The 24,477-nt window shown below is 35.6% G+C and overlaps 1 protein-coding gene and 1 non-coding gene across 2 annotated transcripts; one reads left to right on the top strand and one right to left on the bottom strand.

The window, feature by feature from the left end:
- Positions 1–645: 645 nt before the first annotated feature.
- On the top strand, positions 646–5,345 carry LOC107647108 (uncharacterized). Its single transcript, XM_088489286.1, has 10 exons — positions 646–1,106; positions 1,941–2,222; positions 2,727–2,762; positions 2,857–3,092; positions 3,188–3,391; positions 3,500–3,592; positions 3,665–3,781; positions 3,913–4,355; positions 4,955–5,049; positions 5,227–5,345. Exons 1-4 carry the CDS (start codon positions 1,034–1,036, stop codon positions 3,066–3,068), a joined length of 603 nt encoding a protein of 200 aa, XP_088345412.1. The 5' UTR covers positions 646–1,033; the 3' UTR covers positions 3,069–3,092; positions 3,188–3,391; positions 3,500–3,592; positions 3,665–3,781; positions 3,913–4,355; positions 4,955–5,049; positions 5,227–5,345.
- Positions 5,346–23,390: 18,045 nt separating this feature from the next.
- Positions 23,391–23,494, bottom strand: LOC148562303 (small nucleolar RNA R71). The gene has a single exon (XR_015888042.1). It is a non-coding gene; the product is annotated as a small nucleolar RNA R71 (small nucleolar RNA).
- Between the last annotated feature and the right edge of the window lie 983 nt (positions 23,495–24,477).

The following is a 24,477-nucleotide window of genomic DNA, read 5'->3' as shown; positions in this document are numbered from 1 at the left end:
TTGGAGGAAATGTTTTCGGATTTGATGGTTTTGGTTTTGGTTTGGTTCTTGGCAGAAATGTTACTACTAGATTTGAGTGTTTTTGTTTGGTTGTTCTTGGTGGAAAGGAAATTAGATTTGATGGTTTTTCTGCATACAATAATCCATTAATGTTATAGATTTTTATAGATAATTCTGCATACATTGTGTTTTTCTGCATACAATAATCCATTTCCATAAAAATTATATTATAGAGAGAGAAAAAAGAAAAAAGCTAATATAGAAATACAGAAAACTAAGAAAATTTTTTTATGAAAAATATACTAACAAAAATATAGAAAGAAGAAGAACTGAAGAAGCAATGATGATCAATCTCTCTCTTCTTCATAGTAAGAGCACTGATTTTTATCTTTCTCATAGGAATCGAATGGAGAGCAAGAAATGAAATTACAAAACCCCCCATAAATAAGGATAATAATCTCTATCAAAGCAAGGGAATTAGCCTTCCACTCTCCAGATACCCAAGCCAAGCGGCGTCACTACAGCGTCACGCCATCGTCAATTCGTTCTACCACCATCTGTTGCAGTTTTTAGCCGTGCTCTCTCTCCCTTGAGTTCCATCGTGCTCCCTCTCCCTCATACTCTATTCGAGTGAAGGTTTGCTGCGATTTAAGTTATTTTTCTTGTTGTTTAGTTCTTAGTCGTGCTGTGTTTTCTATGATTTACTGGTTTGATTTCTTGTTCTTGTTTTTTCTTATTTAATTGTTCAATCATGGCTGTGTTTGCTGTTAATTGTTCAATTTTGGCTGCCTTGGTTAGTTGGTGTTTGGAGAATAATTTTCTTTCACTTAATTTATGTTGTTGGTTTATAATGGATGCCTTGGTTGATTACTTGTTATTCAGTTCTTGGTCTTGCTGTGATTTTTTTAATTTTTTTAGTTCTTGTTCTTGCTCTTTTGCTGTTATTATAGGTCTTTGTTCTTGATTTTAGTTCTTATTTGTGCTGTGATTTAGTTCTTGTTCTTCTGGTCTTTTCTTATTTAATTGTTCAATTATGGTTGTGTTTGCTTTTAATTGTCCATTTATGGCTGCCTTCGTTAGTTGGTGTATGGATAATAATTTCGTTAGTTGGCTGAGAGCATTGTCAAAGAAAAGCTTGCAGCTTGTGTCAACAGAGTACCCGGTATTTACTATGATTAGTATTTACTATGCTTATGATTAGTATTTACTATGCTTATTGATAAAGCAAAATGAAATGTGGTTTGATTTCATTAATTGAAACTGGTTCCTTAAGTTGAATTATTGATCTAACTTGTTCCTCTTGATAGATTTACCTTGATGTATGTGACTGAGACTTGATGAATTATTGAATTCTGCTACTGTTCTTCTTTTTTCTTTGTCCTTTTATCATCTTTCTTCACTTCTAGCTTATAATACGTTTTCATATATGGTGTGTGGGATGTGCCTTCGAATATCTGAATTATTTTTGGTGCCGGTGCCATTAGTGGTGTTGGTGGTTTTATTGGAGCCACTAAGAAACAAGTTGAAACAAATAATAAGCCACGATTATCAAAACTATTTAGCTAATAGGAACTTCCAATTTTCATAGATTTTGTCATATGATATTTTAATTAATTTCATGTATGTGTTGTTGATTTTACTTCATAAAAGTGCTTGCTTAATTAATCTATATTTTCTTTTTTCTGACACAAGGTTAGTATATCAAAATACAAGATTAGTGCCATGCTTTGTTTAGCTTTAGCCACCCAAAATTGGAAGCAAAACAAGCTTTGGTCATAGCTCCTTTTCTCACAAAACATTAACAAGAGGCTTAAAAACAACTCATCAATTACTTTATGATAGTTAATACTCAAGACTTCTCTGCTCAGTTTTTGAAGTTTACAAGCTGACAGTGTTTTTTTAATTTTTATATGAATATGGATTTGATTGAGATTTTACAGAGGAGTTAGGCATCGGTGGTATCAATTCTGTGATTCTGGTTTATAATAGTGCTATGGCAAACAAGAAAGACAAAGCTTTAAGGTCAAGCATCTCAATGAGAGATATCATCTATGAACAAGAAGAGCAAATTGAATTAGGCTCTCGTCAATCCCGATTAATATCATCTATGAAGAAAAGTAGAGGATTGAAAGGTGGTTCTATGGTTAATATCATTGGTGAGCTAGAGGATACTGCATCAAGCCCTTCACAAACACCTTTAGTATTGCATACTAATGATGATGGTAAATGATCCTTTATTGCATTTTTTTAATTTGAGTTTACAAAGAATCAATTGAAAAAAAGCCATATATAATTTGTGGTTTATTATAATCTAAGACGTGCTTGTTCTGATGTGTAATGAATCATGATGATGAGAAAGTGAACTTACGGTAATGAGTTTTGTATATATACACATGAATAAAGCCAAAGCTTCTTAAGAGTTTTGTTCTAGGGAAATTTTGAGTTTATCCATTCAAAGTGATGCTGGAACTTTTTGTTAGATAAATATTTGGATTTATATTGTGTTATTGGATCACCATTTTTATTATCATAAGAGTTCTTATGAGAACTATTATACTTGGCTCTTTGATATACAGTGGTCATTGCCAATTTTCAGAAGGGAAAACAAATAAAGATTTTGAATTAATTTAAAATTGTACTTTTATAAAATTAGATTGAATGAATAGATAGATGTCTTTTAAAAATTTTCTCCTCTCTGTTCTAAACTTTTTCATTCTTGATAATAGGACCAGCTTTAGCACCCCAAGCTAATGATAATGATAGTAAGTAATCATGTTTTATGTTTAGTTTAATACTAATAATAAATGTGTAGTATTTTCTGTATAATTGCCTTTTATTTATTGATTCCCATAACAGGACCAGTAACTAAGAGAAAAAGGGGTCCGACAAAGTGCCTTAAAACTCATGGTTTAAGCTATGAGGATCGGTTATCAATTAGATTAAATAAGTATGGTCAACCAATTGGTTGTAATCGCGCCAAGTTAAGCAGTCATTTGGGGACTTTGGTTAGAAATGCACGCCTTGCTCCATTGACATACACAAGTTGGCATGGACTTAAAGATAATTGAGAAGATTTGTGGGAAGCTACCATTGTATTACATTTTTACACTTTTAACTTAGGTGTTTTTCTTTTATTGATTTTAAAAACTAAATATTAATTAACATATCTATGTTCATTATGGTGCAGGAAAAGTTTGACATTGGAGTACTTGGTAAAGCGTGGGTTTTCAAAACCTTGGGTTCATCTTGGAGGACATATAAAAGTCGGTTGAAAACACAGTATTTTAAGGAAAACATGTCACTAGCTTACAATATGAAAAATTGTCCTCGTACTGTTCCACTTGATCATTGGAAGATTCTTATTCAATTTTGGAGCCTTGATATGATTAAGGTATACTAATTCTTAGCATGTAATTTCCTTCATACTATAATTAGTTATACTAATTAATTTTGCTACTTTTAGGCTTAATTATTCAATTATCTTTTTATGATTTTAAAGGAACAAAGCAAGAAGAATAAAGCTAGTAGAGCAAAGAATACAAGTTAACATACAACAGGATCAAAAACATTTGCTGAAATACGTGAAGAAGAGGTAGAATTAATGTGTTTACATTGTCTTATTTGCATTGGTTATTTTTTAGTTAATTGTGTTTTTTCTTAATAGGCAATGAAAAATCCTGATAGAAGAGAACCATCTCGAGTGAACATGTTCTTTTTAACACACAAGCCAAGAGATGGAAAATCAATGAGTGAGGGAACAAGCAAAATTTTTGTAAGATATGTATTTCTTTTAATATATATATATATATATATATATATATATATATATATATATATATATATATATATATATAGTGTGATATAGATGTTTTGTCATAAATTAATGTAGTTTGAATTTTGGATTTTAGTTAGAGCTTGAGGATGCCATAGCTTCACATCCTGAAAAATTAGAAAGTACAAACCAAGATGATATACTTTCTCAAGTGTTGGGGAAAGATCAACCCGGTCGTGTCCGAACTTATGGTAGAGGTGTTGTAGCTTCGAATTTGTGGGGACCTAAATCTCAAGTTGAGACGGAGAGGTTAATTGAAGAAGTTAAAGAGAATGCTCAAGCTGAAATTCAGAATATACAACAAAAAATGCAAGAGGAGATGGAAACAAAACTTCAAGAAAGAATGGAAGCCATGAAGTCACAGATGTTGTATGGATTTAATATATTTTTAAATCAGCTACAAAAAAACCTCCCAGGAGTAGAGATTCCGAATCTCTCTTTCATGTCAACTACTCTATATGAGAAGGAAGTAGAAGCTACTGCAACAACACATCATGAAGTTACTGCTGCTACTGAAAAAGAGGTATTTATAACTTTCTTTGTATCTTTTCCTTAATAATTAATTATAAATTTACTCTTCATAGTGTTGTTCTAAATGTAGTCAATTATTTAATCTACACTACACTAAAGTAATGTGTTTGTGGATAATTGGTGTCTTGAGAGCTGGTTTTAAGTTAGGCATATATATCTATGTTAATTTGGCATTTTTGTGTGGCAAAATAAAAGCTGAGATAGAATAGTGTGTTAAGCGATGTGACAATGAGAGAATGATATAGATGATGCGCTATGGAACATGACTTGAATGTATAAAAGAGATAGATAGATGGATAGATTAAAAGATATAGAAGCAGTGGCAGAGGAGCATAATTTGTAGCAGTAGAATTGGAACAGATAGATAGATAGATAGATAGAATGAAGAAAGAAAGAAGGATTTTAATTTATTTATTGAAAAAGCTGCATAATCATGCTTTATATAGAAATTTACATGTCAAATAGATAGCATACTAGAGCATAGCATACATACACTGATCATCATATGCTCTAATGATAGATTTGATGTTTATTATTTTCTCATGTTATAGGTTCTAAGTAACTCAAAGTCAGCTAGTAGAAATATTCTAGAATCATCTACTATTACAGAAGGTGTTTCTAAGTCTCAAGCTAAGCTATTACCTCGAACAAAGAAGAATGTGATTGTTTCACCTAAACAGAAGCAGGTATATTTAGAACTAAAATGAAATTAAAATAGCATCTGTGATTCATATTTTGTAATAATCATATTGAGATTAGTTAAAGTGACATGTTTTACCTTTAAATAAAGTTGATATTACTTTTTCCTTCTTGTTCAGTGAGAATATTAGTATTGATGTCTTAAAATAGTTATCTTTTTGCAGGCTCTTTATTCTTCTTCTACTCAAGAGATTCTCGACTTGAAATTGGAGAAAAAGAAGCATGATCAACATAAGAAAAGATTAAAGAAGAAGAAAGTGGCGTGTTAGCAATATTCAGATGACAAACTAAAAAAAATTAGATTTTATATTCTAATTTGTTTGTTTGAATTGTTAATATTGATTAAACATGACAAAATAGAGAAGATTTGGATTTTATAATCTTTTGTTTATTTTAGAATTGTTTTGTGGTAATTTTAGACAATATTAAAGAAAAGAAATTTAATTGGCTTATTAATTTTCTTTTTATTATACTTTGTGTTTATTATGAATTTATCTTCAATGTTTTGTGCATTTAAATTAGTGGCATTACCCTTCTAATGTATATAAAAATAAATAAATAAATGGTTACATATTAAAATATGAATAGTAAATAGATATTATAGCTATAAATGTTACCAAAAATTTATGGTAATATTTTTTTATTCTTAAAGAAGAGTTTTTGTAACATTTTTTCAATGTTAGCAAAAAAATAGATCGTAACATTTATTAGAGTGTTGTTATAGAAGATTTATTGTAATATTTTTTAAGTGTTACAAAAAATATCTATGGTAATATTTTTTTAAGTGTTACTAAAAATATCTATGGTAACATTTTTTTAAGTGTTATTATGAATGATCTATTGTAACATTTCTTATAATATTACTATAGAATATCTTTTGTAACATTTTTATTAAATTTTATTAAATCTTTAGAAAAATGTTAGTAAAATTTTTTAGTAACATAGAGTATATTTAACATTTGTAAAAATGTTGCTAATATACATAGGTAACATTTTAATATGATTTAGTAACATTTTTTAAATGTTAGTGAAAATCAAATATGTAGTAGTGTTCCCAACTCTCCCTCAATCAAATAATAAACACTCTCACTAGCCTAAGCTAATGAAAGATCCAAATTAAGGGATATTTATTGTTTTTCACTTAGGCTTGTAATGTGCTACAATTAAGAACAAATGGGTTAAGCATAGGCTCAAAATTGGCTAACAATGGAAGATAAAAGGTACGCTATTTGGGTAAGTGAGCTATTTGAACAATGGCCTCAATCATATAAATACATGTATACATAAAATAATGGACATAAAGAACCAAACAAATCAAAGATTACACTCATAGGAAGAGAATAATGCACACAAGAATAAAAATAAGTGGTCACATGATGTAACCACACAATTAGGCTCAAAACTCACATGCTTGTGTTCTTTGCTCAAAACATGATCCACAAAGTGTATAATTCAAGTAAGTTCTAAAAAACATTTTTCAACCAGTTGGAGTGGAGCCTTAGAAATGGAATTCTTGGAAATTTTCATCATATTGACTAAGCTTATTCTAATGAAATGTTGTGATTCGGAAAACTAAAAAAAAAAATTCTTAGTTTACCCCTTTTCCAATCAAAGCAAATTTCATACGCAAAAGGGATCAACTAGGTTTCAACAATTCACAATATTTTTCCAATTCACAACTAAAATCGCTAAAACAACTATATAATAAAAATCCAACCAAAATATGGAATGTATACCATCTAAGGTGCAAAATGTGACAACTAAGGTAAAGTATTCCCAAGATAACAAATATATACAATAATCTCAAAGTTAAAGTGCAAAATAAAATAAAGTAGCAGAAACTAGAGGATAAATTTCTGAAAGTTCACCACACAAATGCTATCCACCGGTCACGAACGGTGACCTCCCCACACTTTAGGATGAAGCATCGTCCTCGATGCTACTGCTGAAGCACGGGCTGGGGGCAACAGTCGCGCTGGGCTGTGGCTCAGGCTGTGAGTCCTCAGGGAGCTGCTGAACCTCTGTGGTGGCCTGTGTCTCTGGGGGTGCCTCCTGCTGAGTCGTCTCTTTGATTAACCCCTATTTTATGATTCATCTTGTACTCAATTGAGTGTTTTTATGAATTCTTCACCCACTTATTCATATAAATTGCACGGTTTTATAATTCCTTCATTATTCTATGATATATGTTAAAACATGTTTCCTATGCTTTAAAAATATTTATTTTTAATTATCCTTTATTACCATTCGATGCCGTGATTTATGTGTTAAGTAATTCCAGGGTTTACAGGGTAGGAATGGCTTAGAGGATGGAAAGAAAGCATGCAAAAGTGGAAGGAATACAAGAAACTAAAGGAACTGCTAAAGCTATCCAGCCTGTCCTCCTGGTACTAAATCGACCATAACTTGAGCTACAGAGGTCCAAATGATGTAGTTCCAGTTGCGTTGGAAAGATAACGTCCGGGGCTTCACAATGATATATAATTTACTATAGCTGCCCCGAAGCCAGGTGATGCGAACGTGTGGATCACACGGTCGCGTGACCTAGCAAAAACCCAATCCACGCTAACGTGTGGACGACGCTCACGCGTGACAGTGCCGCAACCTGTACGTATCAGAAATTACTGGGAGTGATTTTTTGGCTATTTTTGACCCAGATTTTGGCCCAGAAAACATAGATTAGAGGCTATAAAGTGGGAGAATCAAACAACAATTCATACAACATTCATAATTCACAATTTTAGATTTTAGATGTTGTTTCTAGAGAGAGAGGCTCTCTCCTCTCTCTTAGGATTTAGGATTATGATTTCTCTTAGATTTTAGGATTAGGATTCCTTCGTTTTCTTCATTCCAGGTTCAATGTTTCTTTAATTTTGTTTCTCTTCTACTTTTATTTACTCTATTACTTTAGTTGCTCTATTTCACTTGGTAATTACTTGTTTAGCCAAATTGGCTTATGAACTCTTCATGTTAGATTTGAATATTCTATTTAATGCAATGTTAGGTATTTTAGATTTATGACTGCTTTCTTTTATTTATAATATAAATAATTTGGATTTTTCTCCTTTTGGCTTTGGTTGAGTAATTGGTGACACTTGAGTTATCAAACTCAGCGGTTGATTGAAAATTGGAATTGCTGATTGATTTGGATTCCTCTAAAGCTAGTCTTTCCATAGGAGTTGACTAGGACTTGAGGGATCAAGTTCATTAGTCCACTTGACTTTCCTTTGTTTAGTAAGGGTTAACTAAGTGGGAGCAATAAACAATTCTCATCACACCTAATAAGGATAACTAGGATAGGATTTCCAGTTATCATACCTTGCCAAGAGTTTTTCTAATTAATAATTTATTTTCTTCTAATTAATCATTCTTTCATTCAAGGCTCTTTATTTTAATTACATAAATTCTCTTGTTAATTTTCATTGCTTTAATTTATAATTATTTATTTGCCCATTGCCCAAACTCAACATTCCCCAGAAAATTTATAACCAATAATAAATACACCTCCCTGCAATTCCTTGAGAAGACGACCCAAGGTTTAAATACTTCGGTTATAAATTTTATTGGGTTTTGTTACTTGTGACAACCAAAGTTTTTGTACGAAAGGATTCTTTGTTGGTTTAGAAACTATACTTACAATGTGATTATTTTTATAAAATTCTTTACTGGCAGAAATTCGATCGTCAAAAAATGGTGCCGTTGCCGGGGAATTGCAATTGTGTGCCTTATTATTGGTTATTGTAAATATTTTATTTTGCTTGTTTATTTGTTTTTATTTTTGTTTTTAATTTTTATTAGATACTATGAGTTCTCACCCCCGTCGCTTTGAGTTTGGTTCTAATGTTGTTGAAAGGAATGGAAGCTATAACAGGAATATGCATCAAGGTCAAACCAATCACAGATGGAAGGAGCCACGAGGATCTGATCAATCTTTTCTGCAACAACACTTTCCAAAGTACCATGGACAACGACCATTCTACGATGCACATCCAGACAATAGTTACGGTGGACCTTCTCGTGACAACCAACCCCCACCAGTTTACTATGGTCAAGAGCCATTCCGAGGTGCGTACCAAGATGATAGATATGGTGGACCCCCTTGTGGTTACCAACAAGCCCCATCATATGCCTATAAACCACCTCCTCAACATAGCTTTGAACTACCATACTCACAAGCCACTTACAACCATTCACCTCCATATGCCCCCAAGAACCACCACTTCCATATGCACCATATCCATGTCCATCAAACCAAGAAGCACAGGACCGTCACAAGGACACAGTGAACCAATTCCATGCAACCCTTCATCAATTGGAGTAAGCGATAAACCGATTAGCCCACAGTACGAAGGAGACATTAGAAGCTCCGGTGGACAACACGGAACATGACTTTGTACTGGAACAAGTAGAGGAAGCTACAATTATCGAAGAAGATGAATTGGTTGAAGACTTAGGAGACGCTGAGCCTCCATGGGAATCAAGAATTGTAGAGAATTTCGCCAAGAAATTTTTAATTGATGCTAAGAAAGATAGTGCACAACCCCCACGGCATGTATCTTATGAAGAACTGGACGGAACAAATCAAGAATCAAGTCTCCTTGGTAATGATGATCACGAATCAAGCTCTCCTAGTGATGAACTTGCATCCGTAATTAAATTATTTGAGACTGAAGAATCTGCCCCAAGTGAATATGAAGATGATATAGAGGTAGATTTTTCTCAACCTCCAACTTATGACTTGAGTGATGAGGAAGAAATTGAAGACTTTGATCAAGATGTGGTTGCAATTGAAGAGGTTGATCAAGAGATGGATTCGAGCATTGATGAAGCCTTACCTACAATTGAATCCTCTCCCATTGGACTAGGCATGGATATTAAAGAAGAAGAAGCACAACCTCCCATGCCCTTGGTAAGTAATGAAGAAGATATTAAATTGGAAGAAAACTACCAAGAGGAAGAGGTTGAAATTGAAGAAGCTTGCAAAGAGGTGAAAGTTGTCAAGGAAGAACTCAAGGGAATGGAGCTGGAAATCACCTTACCAAAGTTGATGGAGACCTCTCCCCCAAAGCCATCACCATCCATTCCTTCATTCAAGTGGGTAAATCTCTCATCTCTAAGCTTAATTAGCCCAGTTGAATATGCTTTGCTTGAGACGGATGGTCAGCTTAGATCTCTTTGTGGCATTAAGCGTAAGAGGAATATGGTTAGTGGTTGGAATGTCATGCAAGATTCAATATGGTTACACGCTCCAATTCTAAGTGCAATGGTTGGTACAATTCTCAATTGAATGGGTCTAGGAAGCTGTTTGGATGTCTCAGTGAGAATTTAAATTGTGTGCTACCCGGATGGAATCATGATGATCAACAAGAAGACGGGTGTAAAAGCGAAGTCTGGGACCCTGGAATTCATTCCAACAATCAACACTCTTGGGGTCTTGTCACTTGCTTCAACTTGCTTGAAGACTTTATGCGTCTAATTTGGGACCCCGGAGGTTACTGGAAGTACAAACATTGGTGGAGATTCCTGGATGAGTTCAAGCACAAGCCTCCATGACAAGGAGCTCCCCGAATGTCCAACTTAAGGACTTTAACTAAAAGTGCTAGGTGGGAGACAACCCACCATGGTATAATCGTTCTTTTTCAGTCTTAGTTTTATTTTATTTTCGTTTTATTCTTAATTTTATTTTATTCTATTTTTCTTAGTGTTTATTTATAATATCTGCATCAGCATCTGCATTTTGCATCCTGCATACTGCATAAAAAAAGAAAAGCATGTCGCACGCGTGCGCGTGAACCACGCGCACGCGTCACATTCAACGCTAAACCTTATAGAGAGTTGCACGGGAGCGTGGCTGGAGGCGTGCCTCAGGCACAAACAAGCTCACGTGAACGCATCCCTGACGCATCCGCGTCAATTGCAAAATCAGCCTTCCACGCGTACGCGTCACCCACGCGTACGCGTGACCCTACAAATCAGCGTAAAGAGGTGTCAGGCCGAAAGTTGTGCTGGCCTGGTGTGGGCATTGTGCCCAAGGCACAAAATCACCCACGCGTATGCGTCCCTGACGCGTGCACGCCATTTTTAAATTCTGACCACCCACGCGTACGTGTGGGCGACGCTTACGCGTCACATGGTTTATGCAGTTTTCACGCGCACGCGTGCCCTGCACGCACGCGCCGCGTCCCGTTTTCAATTTCCCTCCCTTTTCTTCTATCTTCTCTCATTCTTTTTTCCTCCTTTCTTACTTTTTTGTTCTTCTTCATCCCTTTAATCTCTCATCCTTCTTCACTTCCATTCTATTTTATTTTATTTGCATACTTTCATCCATTGCATTTTAATTTTGTGCATATTTTTATTTTTCTTTTCTGAATTTATTATTTTTCCATTGGTGTTAAATTTTTTTCAACTGTTGTATCTTTTCTGGTATTATTTTGGTGCTTAGTGACTTGTTTTACACTGTTGGATGATATTATTTATCTGTCAGTGCCAATCTTTTATGTTACCTGTATCCCTTTTACATTGACATGAATTTATATTGCCTTTTCCCCATTGTTGCAACTTTTGCACTATTAATATGCCAATTACTTCTACTATTTTCTCACTTGCATGTTGTAGCTACCATGTAATTGAGACCCTTATTATTTGGCATTAACCCAACCATATTTTAAATTGTTTCCTATCTTTGTTTTTCGGTTACCTTTCTTTTTTTTCCTCTTCTTTTAGGATGGCCACCGAGGAAGGAAAACAGAAAATATTTACATGGGGCGACAGACAAGTCCATCTGCATAATCTTTGGAGAAAAGTATCAGTTGGAGCAACCCGTTCACTCGCAGATCTTAGCATGCACCGAGGATGGTGCAACCTTTAAGTGTGGGGAGGTCGATACCGATCTCCGTGGGTTAGTTATTTCCTTCTCAAACACCAATGTTTTATTTTCTTTGTTTGTTCATTGTTGCATTTGCATTATGATTGCATATTTGTTTGATTTTGTGCATATTTTACCACCACTTGGTTGAAGTAACAAATTTCTTTTTCAAGAAACTTTTTATAACATTTCACTAATTTTAATTAAAATTTCTATTGAACTTGTTTGAAGAAATATTATTTTGAAACACGGTTTAGAGCTCGAACACACAAAACCTATGAGATTTTTGAGCTTATTTGATTGGTTTTATTTTATCAACCAATATTTTATTTTTGGTGTGTGTTGTTCTCTCTAAACTTGTGATCTTTGTCTTGCTTAATTCTATATTTCCATTATTTGATGTATACATGCACTTGTATGATTGAGGCCTTTGTTTCACTGAGCTTACACATCCATATGGCCTTACCCTTTCATTATCCTTTGCAAACCAATGTTGAGCCTATTTTACCCCTTTGTTATTTACTTTAGCTCATCACTAACTCTAAGCAGAAAACAATAATGTCCTTAATTTGAATTCTTGGTTAGCTTGGACTAGTGAGAGTGCTCACGAATTAAGTGTGGGAAAAAGTGAGTTTGGAAATGTTTGGTTTAAGAATTTGGTGTTATATATCTTTATGAAAATGTGAAAAAATGTTTAGGACATGTTCATGCATTCAATAATTTAATCATATGCATTGAGAAAAATAAAAGAAAAAGAAAAAATATATATATAAATAAAATAAAAAAATAAAAAAAAGGAAAAAAAAGAAGAGAAAAAGAAAAGAAAAAGAGCAAATAATGAAAAGGGAACAAAATGCCCCAAAATAAATGGTGAAAGCAATGCATATGTACTGTATTCGAAATCAGAATGCATGAATATGTGGAAAACATGGTTAATGGATAGTTAGGTTTTGTATTTTGATTTCATGGATTGTCTAAGTTAGGTGGAAAGTTTAAGTTAATTAAGGATTCAGATTTTAGTCCACTTGACCAAATACAATCCTACCTTGACCCTAACCCCATTACAATCCTTAAAATACCTCTTGATATGTGTATTTGTGCATCAAATTTGAGTTGATTGGTAGAAGAAGAGCAAGCCTTAGAAAACAAGATTAGTAGAGAATTGAGAGAGTCAAACCTTAAACACTTGAGTGATTAGAGTGTATACACTTCCGATGAGGGTTCGATGCTCGATTCTTTGTTCCCGGCTTTCATGAGCTATTTTCTTCTGCAAGTCTATTTGTACTTTATTTTTATGATTTTAATTAGTGAAATCCAGTTCATATTTGTTCTTAAAAGATTTGTTTACTCTTAACCAAGTAGGTAGAAGTATTTTTGCATTTAGTTGCATTCATATAGATAGGTTGCATTTCATAAGTTTTACCATTCCCCTTCACTCCTTTATAGCTTCTCCTGAGCTTAGCATGAGGACATGCTAATGTTTAAGTGTGGGGAGGTTGATAAACCCCTATTTTATGATTCATCTTATGCTCAATTGAGTGTTTTTATCAATTCTTCATCCACTTATTCATATAAATTGCATGGTTTTATAATTCCTTCCTTATTCTATGATATATGTGAAAACATGTTTCCTATGCTTTAAAAATATTTATTTTTAATTATCCTTTATTACCATTCGATGCCGTGATCTGTGTGTTAAGTAATTTCAGGGTTTACAGGACAGGAATGGCTTAGAGGATGGAAAGGAACCATGCAAAAGTGGAAGGAATACAAGAAACTGAAGGAACTGCTAAAGCTGTCCAGCCTGACCTTCTGGTACTAAATCGACCATAACTTGAGCTACAGAGATTCAAATGACGCGGTTTTAATTGCGTTGGAAAGCTAACGTCTGAGGCTTCGCAACAATATATAATTTGCAATAGCTGCCCTGAAGCCAAGTGACGTGAACGCGTGGAACACGCGGACGCGTGACCTGGCAAAAATCCAATCTACGCTAACGCGTAGACGACGCTCACGCGTAACAGTGCCGCGACCTGTACGTATCAGAAATCACTGGGAGCAATTTTTGGGCTATTTTTGACCCAGTTTTCGGCTCAGAAAACACAGATTAGAGGCTATAAAGTGGGAGAATCAAACAACAATTCATACAACATTCATAATTCACAATTTTAGATTTTAGATGTAGTTTCTAGAGAGAGAGGCTCTCTCCTCTCACTTAGGATTTAGGATTAGGATTTCTCTTAGATTTTAGGATTAGGATTCCTTCATTTTCTTCATTCCAGGTTCAATGTTTCTTTAATTTAGTTTCTCTTCTACTTTTATTTACTCTATTACTTTAGTTGCTCTATTTCACTTGGTAATTACTTGTTTAGCCAAATTGGCTTATGAACTCTTCATGTTAGATTTGAATATTCTATTTAATGCAATTTGAGGTATTTCAGATTTATGACTGCTTTCTTTTATTTATGATATAAATAATTTGGATTTTTCCTCTTTTGGCTTTGGTTGAGTAATTGGTGACACTTGAGTTATCAAACTCAGCGGTTGATTGAAAATTGGAATTGCTGATTGATTTGGATTCCTCTAAAGCTAGTATTTCCATAGGAGTTGACTAGGACTTGAGGGATCAAGTTGATTAGTCTACTTGACTTTCCTTTATTTAGTAAGGGTTAACTAAGTGGGAGCAATAAACAATTCTCATCACACCTGATAAGGATAACTAGGATAGGATTTCCAGTTCTCATACCTTGCCAAGAGTTTTTCTAATTAATAATTTATTTTCTTCCAATTAATCATTCTTTCATTCAAGGCTCTCTATTTTAATTACATAAATTCTCTTGTTAATTTTCATTGCTTTAATTTATAATTTTTTATTTGCCCATTGCCCAAACTCAACATTCCCCAGAAAACTCATAACCAATAATAAATACACCTCCCTGCAATTCCTTGAGAAGACGACCCGAGGTTTAAATACTTCGGTTATAAATTTTATTGGGTTTTGTTACTTGTGACAACCAAAGTTTTTGTAAGAAAGGATTCTTTTTTGGTTTAGAAACTATACTTACAACGTGATTATTTTTAAATAATTCTTTACTGACAGAAATCCGATCGTCACCCCATAACATGCTCCTCCTCCTAATCCTGCTCATCAGAGGCGGAAGAGTCTGGGAGTGGAGGTAGCTCAATACCTGTGATACGAAGACCTGGTCGATGCGATCGAGACGTCACATGATACGACACTCGCTGCGCTCCATAAAGCGAAACAGGCGCTGTACAAGCAGGTATGTCGGCTCAGGTGCTGGTGGTGGCGGCAAGGGTGCTGCGGTTGCAGAAGTGGAAGCCGAGGAGGGTCCTGCTGCTGCTGCGGAGGATGAAGGCTGAGCTACCTCCACCACTACTCTAGCTCGAAAACGGTGTCTAGGTAGAGGTTTCTCGTGCACCCACCCACCCCAAGGAATAGTAACCTCCTTATCGTCGTCATCTGGGGGTGGTGGTGTCACGTCATCGTCCTCCCATGGGACATCGGCTAGCTCAATCATGCTGGTGACCAATGTAGGAAATGACAGTAGGCCACGAATGTGTGCACCCCACATGCTCTGCCTGATCAACCGGGGGAAGTCTACCTCCTTCCCCTCCATGACACAGCCAATAAGAACTAGCATATCCATTGGGATCTCTAAAAAGTGAATGGTGGGCAGGACATAATGGGCGAATATATGCTGCCAAGTCTTAGTCTCTCTCGACAGATAAGTGAATAGCATCCCCTTAGGCTTCTTGTTGCCAGAATCCATCACCCAAGGGGAGTCCGGTGTGGCAATCACGCGCTTCAACACCTCATAATCAAAGGTCATGCAGTGGATAGCTATATCTGCCTGCTGATAGGCGCATGTGTCATCAGTACGAGGTCGGCAAAGCAATGCCTCCCTAATAGCTGCCTTAGTGATCAAGATCTCCCTACCCCGCAAGTGGACTGAATCAAGAGTGGTACAAAAGAAGTTGCAGTAGAATTCCTTCACCCACGAAGTGTTTATCCTTCCTAAATGCCCATCAACAAAATCCAAGCCCAATTCCAGAATACGGCCATTGATGGCGCGTCTCACGTCGTTGGGAAAGACTAGTTTCTTTTCAATATTCAGATTCGTCTTTTGATATTTGGGGAAGCGAAGCTCACAGTAGAGGTTGGAAAACTTGATTGGGTCCGTGGATGGTAACAATTGATTCTCTTTTTCCACGTCATTTAGCAGATTCTTAGCATAGTTGGCGTAAGGAGAAGGGGTAGAGGCTTTAGAGCGCTTCCTCTTCTTTGAGGTAGTAGCTATGGCTTTTTCTTTATCCGACATCCTGAAAAACAGATGTGCTATGATATAAGCGACTAGCCAAGTAGATGTATAGCACTCAAGGTAAGACATACTCATAAAGTGAGTGAAGAAAAGAGAATTCTTGGAATGCAAGTAACAAAATTCAGAATTCAAATCAAGTCACAAACCAAGAATTTCAAACCACAATTGCACAATGCTTTGTGTATTAAGCTCATGAAACGTCATACCCAAAAGAATGATCAAAAGAGTTAAGTTGAAAACCAAAAGAGAAATTAGTTAGTTAAACAAGTTAGAAGTTTAAAAAAAAGTGGATCAAAGATAGTGGTACGACGGTTCTTGGCTCAATTCAAAAGAAAAGCACAAAGTATGTTGTAAGCACACTCAAAATAATGAGGGACATTTAGTCATTGATGATGGAATATGAAAATTTGCACTAAATCATGTATATGGGTATCAAATCAACAATCAATGTAAAGGTCACCAGGCTCGCCTTAATTGGTGTTGGTAAAGTCAAAATATTGAAGAACAAGTTAACCAAGAAACATTCAACACCAAATCCAAAGACGCATAAAAGTCACAAGTTGGAACAAGAATGGAAAATCTCATGATCTATGTGACTTAATGCAAATTAGGTATAAATAGAATGAATCAAATCAGCCACATAGATTAAAAACCTTCAAACTTGTGAGTTTATGCAAAAGAGGCACAAAAATCTTAAAAGAATTTCAAGTTATGGTCAATATGAAAACTCACTCAAACTATTCAATGCATAGAAGTAGATCAGCATTATAAACAAGCAAAGAATGTTAGAAGCATGACCAACACTTGTAAACAAGTTCTTGAGGAGTTTCGAAACCATTTAGAAAATAAAATTCTATTGACACAGAATTTCGTCAAATAGAAGCTTGTTGCACCAAATAAAACAATGTTATTTCATAAAACATGGTTAGGAAAAATCCGACAGCATTTCAATAGTAAGTTGGCTATTTCCCAAACTCAATAAATCAATTCAGATTCCATATGAATTCATTAACTAGTAAAAACACAAAAAAAATCATGTCTGAATTCATATGAATCCAAAGAAATAAGCCAATCCTTCAGCAACTAAACATCAAAAAGCAATTTAAAGCAAACCAGCCAGCAAAAAACAACATTCTTTTCTTAAACAATGTACAGAAATACTGGCTTACAACACATCACCAGAACAGCACCATGAATAAAATAAAACAGGAATTCAGCAACAATAGGGTCTTGAAGCAAGAACAAAATGGAAACTTGAAGTGGAGCAATTGACAATTCAATTTGAATTCAAGGAAAACAGTATCACTCCATTGACAATAAACCATTCAATAAGCAAGTAATTTGAATTCAAACACTTTAAACCAAATTGAATTCAATGATTAGGCTCAAATCGGAACAACGAGAAAAATATAGCATCAAAATAGCAATAGGAAACAATCCAGCAGCATTTATTTCTTGAATTCATCAGCCAATCACAAGCATTCAACATGAATTTGAACAACTAAGTATTTTGATTCAAGTGATTGAGTTCAAAATGGGACAAAATAGCAGTAAAGACAACTTAAATTCATACATTCAGCAAAAATCCTCACTGCACAAGCAAGCAACATGAATCCAAACAGATGCTCCTAACTGAATCCAGTAATTAAGTTCAAATTAAAACAAGACTTAGCATCAACCAGGCAGGACAAAGTAGCAATAAACCAGTATGCAGCAGCGTCAAACAAGCCAAATTAGCATAAGAGCAAACCATACATCAACAAACAAAGCAGGAAAATCAATAGAACAGCAACATCCCAAACAACAACATTATTCAAAACAAACCTAAATCCACTATCTAGCTCAGATTCCCTAACCACCTAATCAACTAACATGCATTTCTAACTAAACTAAGTTAACAAAAATTACTAACTAGCTGTAGCAACGAATTGAAATAAAACAGGGGAAAGGCAGAGAACTGAGGAGTAGAGAGTGAACAGAGCAGAAAGTTGATGGAGAGAGGAAGATGGAGGGGAAGTGTGCTGGATGAAGGTTGATGTTGCGGTGAAGGCTTGCCGGCGACAATCGGGGTCACGGCTGTTGATGGCAGTGGAGTTAGGGTGAGTGGGAAATAGAGGAGGAGAGAAAGAAAGAGGGAGAGGGGAAAGAAGAGAGGTGAGGGTGATGGTGATGGCGATGGTGTCGCCAGAGGTGCTCGATGATGGTTGCAGAGAAGAGGAAGGGTGATGGTTATGGAGGGAGAAGAAGAGGGAGAGACGTTGGGGGGAAAGGGTAAGGGAGTGAGCGACTGTGCTAGGGCTTTCGCGCCCCTGGGGTAAGTGAAATTTTGAATCCACGCGAGCACGCACCGTGCGCGTCCGCGTGGATGGGAGAATAAGGAAGTGGTGCGGGAGCGTCATATGCGCCTGGGCGTGGATGGGAGATGTGAGAATGGGCGCGGGCGTGTACTATGCACATCCTCATGGGTGAGCTGGGCCAAAGGCACAAAAGTGGCCCAGAGTTGGCATAACTCTCGGGTCTTTGGCCTGGGTGATGCAAAAACGCATCAACGCGCGCGCACATTGTGCGCTTGTGCGTGGTTGAGTTGAATGATGATGGGACGCGGAGGCGCCAAGTGCGCCAACGCGTGGGTAGGGAAACAAAAAGGACTCGGACGCGTCACGTACGCATCCGCGTGGATTAAGGCCCAAAGTTGGCCCAAAAGTGGCACAACTCTCTGGTCCTTGGCCCTGAAAGTGCGAAATGCACAGCCGGCGCGTGCGCGCACTGTGCACTTGCGCGTGTCCGGTTTTTTTCTTTTCTTTTGAAACACCAAGAAGAGCTCATAATCCTCCCAATCTCCTCTAAAACTAGCTAAAATGTAAAATCAAACATATTTTTGAATTTTTGGGGATTTTTCAAACAAATTGAGAAAACTTGCAATCCAAGAAAAAACTCAAATTCAAAGAATCATCCCTAATTAAGGCATAGAGTCTATAAACAACTTAGCAAGCAAGGCAAAATGTGCTAAGGGGGTAAGGAAGCTATATACAATGGAACCCAATTCATTCATTCATTATATCTACAAGAGAATAGAAAGAGTTTACCATGGTGGGGTGTCTCCCACCAAACACTTTTATTTTAAGTCCTTAAGTTGGATATTTGAGAGGTTCCTTGTCAAGGTGGTTTATGTTTGTATCCATCCTTGAACTTCCAAGAGTGCTTGTCCTTCAATCGGTCGTCAGAATTTCCAACCATCTTCACCAAGCTTGGGTGAGGTTCTCTCCAAGATATGAGTTCCCAAAATTGGTTTTCGTAGTGTGATCTAGGGTTCCATATCTTATCTTCGCACCCATCTTCTAGTTGATCGCTGATGAGCGGATAATTTATACCCTTTTTGGCATTGTTTTTACATAGTTTTTTGTATGTTTTAGTTACTTTTTATTATATTTTTATTAGTTTTTATTCAAAAATCACATTTCTGGACTTTACTATGAGTTTGTGTGTTTTTCTGTGATTTCAGGTATTTTCTGGCTGAAATTGAGGGACCTGAGCAAAAATCTGATTAAGAGGCTAAAAAAGGACTGCAGATGCTATTGGATTCTGACCTCCCTGCACTCGAAGTGGATTTTCTGGAGCTACAGAAGCTCAATTGGTGCGCTCTCAATAGTGTTGGAAAGTAGACATCCTGGGATTTCCAGCAATATATAATAGTTTATACTTTTCTCGAGATTTGATGGCCCAAACTGGCGTTCAAAGTCAGCCTAATACATCTTGGCATAAAACGCCCAAACTGGCACCAGAATTGGAGTTAAACGCCCAAACTAGCACCAAAGCTCGCGTTTAACTCCAGGAACAGCCTAAGCACGAAAAAGCTTCAATGCTCAGCCCAAGCACACACCAAGTGGGCCCCAGAAGTGGATTTCTGTACTATCTGCACTTAGTTACTCATTTTCTGTAAACCTAGGTTACTAGTTTAGTATAAAAATTACTTTTATACATCTCTGGATCGGGAGTCCTTGGCTTATGCCATTTTGTACACATTGGGAGGCTGGCCTCACAGCCATGCCTAGACCTTTCACTTATGTATTTTCTACGGTGAAATTTCTACACCCCATAGATTAAGGTGTGGAGCTCTGCTGTTCTTCATGAATTAATGCAATTACTACTATTTTTCTATTCAGTTCACACCTACTTCTTCTCCAAGATATACTCTCGTACTTAATTCAGTTAAGTCAGAATAAAGGGGTGACCCGTGACAATCACCCAATCTTCGTTACTCGCTTAGCCAAGGTCGCGTGCCTGACAACCACAAAGCGATCTACATGATGTTCAACGTAGTCATTGGACGAAAGCTGGAGTATATTCTCTTGGGTTTCTAATCTAAGATTAGAACCTTCGTGGTATAGGCTAGAATAAAGGCAGCATTCCTGGGATCTGGAAAGTCTAAACCTTATCTGTGGTATTCCGAGTAGGATCCGGGATCCGGAAAGTCTAAACCTTGTTTGTGGTATTCCATGTAGGATCTGGGAAGGGATGACTGTGACGAGCTTCAAACCTGCGAATGTGGGGCACAAGTGACAGTATGCAAAAGGACAATGGTCCTATTCTGACGCTAGCGGGAACCGACAGATGATTAGCCATGCGGTGACAGCGCATATGGATTTGTTTTCATCCGAGAGGATCATACAACTTGCCATGGAAGGAGGTAACGCATGGTTGGAAGAAGGCAATAGGAAAGCAGAGGTTCTGAAGCAACAAAGCATCTCCAGACACTTATCTGAAATTCCTACCAATGAATTACATAAGTATCTCTATCTTATTTTATATTTTATTTATATTTTAATTATCAAAACCTCATAACCATTTGAATCTGCCTGATTGACATTTACAAGGATGACCATAGCTTGCTTCAAGCCGACAATCTCCGTGGGATCGACCCTTACTCACGTAAGGTTTATTACTTGGATGACCCAGTGCACTTGCTGGTTAGTTGTGCGGAGTTGTGAAAAAGAGTTGAGATTACGATCGTGTGTACCAAGTTGTTGGCGCAGTTGAGATCACAATTTCGTGCACCATGTTTTTGGCGCCGTTGCCGGGGATTGTTCGAGTTTGGACAACTGACGGTTCATCTTGTTGCTTAGATTAGGTAATTTTATTTTATTTTTATTTTCGAAAAATTAAAAAAAAATTAATAAAATCATAAAAACAAAAAATTTTATGTTTCTTGTTTGAGTCTAGTATCAAATTTTAAGTTTGGTATCAATTGTATATTTTTAATTTATCTTAAAAAATTTTCGAAAATCCATGTATATGTTCTTCATGATCTTAAGTTGTTCTTGATGAATTTCTTTGTTTGATCTTTAAAATTTTTCTTGTTTGGTGTCCTTTCTTGTTTTTCATATGCATTTTTGAATTATTAGTGTCTATAGAGTAAAAATTTTTAAGTTTGGTATCTTGCATGTTTCTCTTTTCATAAAAATTTTCAAAAATATGTTCTTGATGTTCATCATGATCTTCAAAGTGTTCTTGGTGTTCATTTTGACATTCAAAGTATTTTTGCATGCATTATTAGTTTTGATCTTAAATTTTTATATTATGTGTCATTTAGATGTTTTTCTCTTTCCTCATTAAAAGTTCAAAAATAAAAAATATCTTTCCCTTATTTCACTCATAAATTTCGAAATTTTGAACTGATTTAGTCAAAAAGTTTTAAAATTTAGTTGTTTCTTGTTGATTAAGTCAAAATTTCAATTTAAAAATTTTATCTTTTTCAAATCTTTTTCAAAATCAAATCTTTTTCAATTTCTTTTCATGTTTTTCGAAAATTTTAAAATTGATTTTCAAAATCTTTTTCTTATTTTTATTTCATATTTTCGAAATTAATGCTAACAATTAATGTTTAGATTCAAAAATTTTCAAGTTGTTACTTGCCTATTAAGAAATGATCAATCTTTAAATTCTAGAATCATATCTTTTAATTTCTTGTTAGTCAAGTAATCAACTTTAATTTCAAAAATCAAATCTTTTTAATTTCCTTTTCAATTTTTTTTCAAAATAAGATTTCAATCATATCTTTTTCAAAACTTAATTTCAAAATCTTTTTCTAACTTCTTATGTTTTCAAAATTGATTTTCAAATCTTTTTCAATTAATTACTTGGCTTTTTGTTTGATTTTAAATTGTTTACTAGTTCAATCATATCTTTTTCAAAATCACCTAACTACTTTTCTCTCTCTAATTTTCAAAAATCACTAACACTTTTTCAAAAATCTTTTTAATTAATTAATTTAATTAGTTTTCAAATTTTATTTTATTTCTTTTAAATTCCGAATACTAACCAATAATTAAAATAAAAACAAAAATATTTTCCTTTTATTTTAATTTAAAATTCGAATTATCTCTTTTTCATCTCTTTCTATTTATTTATTTATTTACTAACACTTCTCTTATTCTTATAATTCGAACCCTCTCTCCCTCTCTGTGTTCGAATTCTTCATCTTCTCTCTTCTTCATTCTACTATTCTATTCTTCTACTCACATAAAGGAATCTCTATACTGTGACATAGAGGATTCCTATTCTTTTCTGTTCTCTTCTTTTTCATATGAGCAGGAGCAAGGATAAGAACATTCTTGTTGAAGCTGATCCGGAACCTGAAAGGACTCTAAAGAGGAAGCTAAGAAAAGCTAAGGCACAACACTCTGGAGAGGACCTGACATAATTTTTCGAAAAAGAAGAAGACATGGCCGAACCCAATAACAATGGTGGAGATGCAAGGAAGATGCTTGGTGACTTTATTGCACCCTCTTCTGACTTCTGTGAAAGGAGCATCTCAATTCCTGCAATTGGAGCAAACAACTTTGAGCTTAAGCCTCAATTAGTTTCTCTAATGCATCAAAATTGTAAGTTTTATAGACTTCCATTGGAAGATCCTCATCAGTTTTTAGCTGAATTCTTGTAAATCTGTGACACTGTTAAGACCAATGGGGTTAATCCTGAGGTCTACAGACTTATGCTTTTCCCCTTTGCTGTAAGAGACAGAGCTAGGACATGGTTAGACTCACAACCTAAAGATAGCCTGAACTCTTGGGAAAAGTTGGTCAATGCTTTCTTGGCCAAATTCTTTCCACCTCAAAAGTTGAGCAAGCTTAGAGTGGAAGTCCAAACCTTCAGACAGAAGGAAGGTGAATCCCTCTATGAAGCTTGGGAAAGATACAAGCAATTGATCAGAAGGTGTCCTTTTGACATGTTTTCGGAATGGAACATCATATGTATATTCTATGATGGTCTGTCTGAATTGTCCAAGATGTCATTGGACCACTTTGTTGAAGGATCTCTTCATCTGAAGAAGACGCCTACAGAAGCCCAGGAACTCATTGAAATGGTTGCAAATAACCAGTTCATGTACACTTCTGAAAGGAATCCTGTGAATAATGGGACAACTCAGAAGAAAGGAGTTCTTGAGATTGATACTCCGAATGCAATATTGGCTCAGAACAAAATATTGACTCAGCAAGTCAATATGATTTCTCAGAGTTTGTCTGGAATGCAAGATGCAACAGGAAGTACTAAGGAAGCTTCCTCTGAAGAAGAAGCCTATGACCCTGAGAACCCTAGAATGGAAGAAGTGAATTACATGGGAGATTCCTATGGAAACACCTATAATCCTTCATGGAGGAATCATCCTAATCTCTCATGGAAGGATCAACAGAAGCCTAATCAAGGCTTCAATAATAATAATGGTGGAAGAAACAGGTTTGACAATAGCAAACCTTTTCCATCATCTTCTCAACAACAGACAGAGAATTCTAAGCAGAGCCACTCTGACCTAGCAACTGTAGTCTCTGATCTATCTAAGACCACTCTCAGCTTCATGACTGAAGCAAGGTCCTCCATTAGAAATTTGGAGGCACAAGTGGGTCAGCTGAGTGAGAAAGTTACTGAACTCCCTCCCAGTACTCTTCCAAGCAATACAGAAGAGAATTCAAAATGAGAATGCAAGGCCATAAATATAACCAACATGGCCGAACCTAGTGAGCAAGAAAAGGCAGTGATTTCTAGTGAGGAAGACCTCAATGGACGTCCACTGGCCTCTAAGGAGTTTCCTAATGAGGAACCAAAGGAATCTGAGGCTCATATAGAGACCATAGAGATTCCATTGAACTTACTATTGCCATTCATGAGCTCTGATGAGTATCCTTCCTCTGAAGAGGATGAAGATATTAATTAAG

Source organism: Arachis ipaensis, chromosome B6, assembly GCF_059453495.1.
Source record: "Arachis ipaensis isolate K30076 ecotype BB chromosome B6, ASM5945349v1, whole genome shotgun sequence".
Classification (NCBI taxonomy): Eukaryota; Viridiplantae; Streptophyta; class Magnoliopsida; order Fabales; family Fabaceae; genus Arachis; species Arachis ipaensis.
Note: the sequence above shows the minus strand (reverse complement) of the source record. Positions and strands in the feature narration are given on the sequence as shown.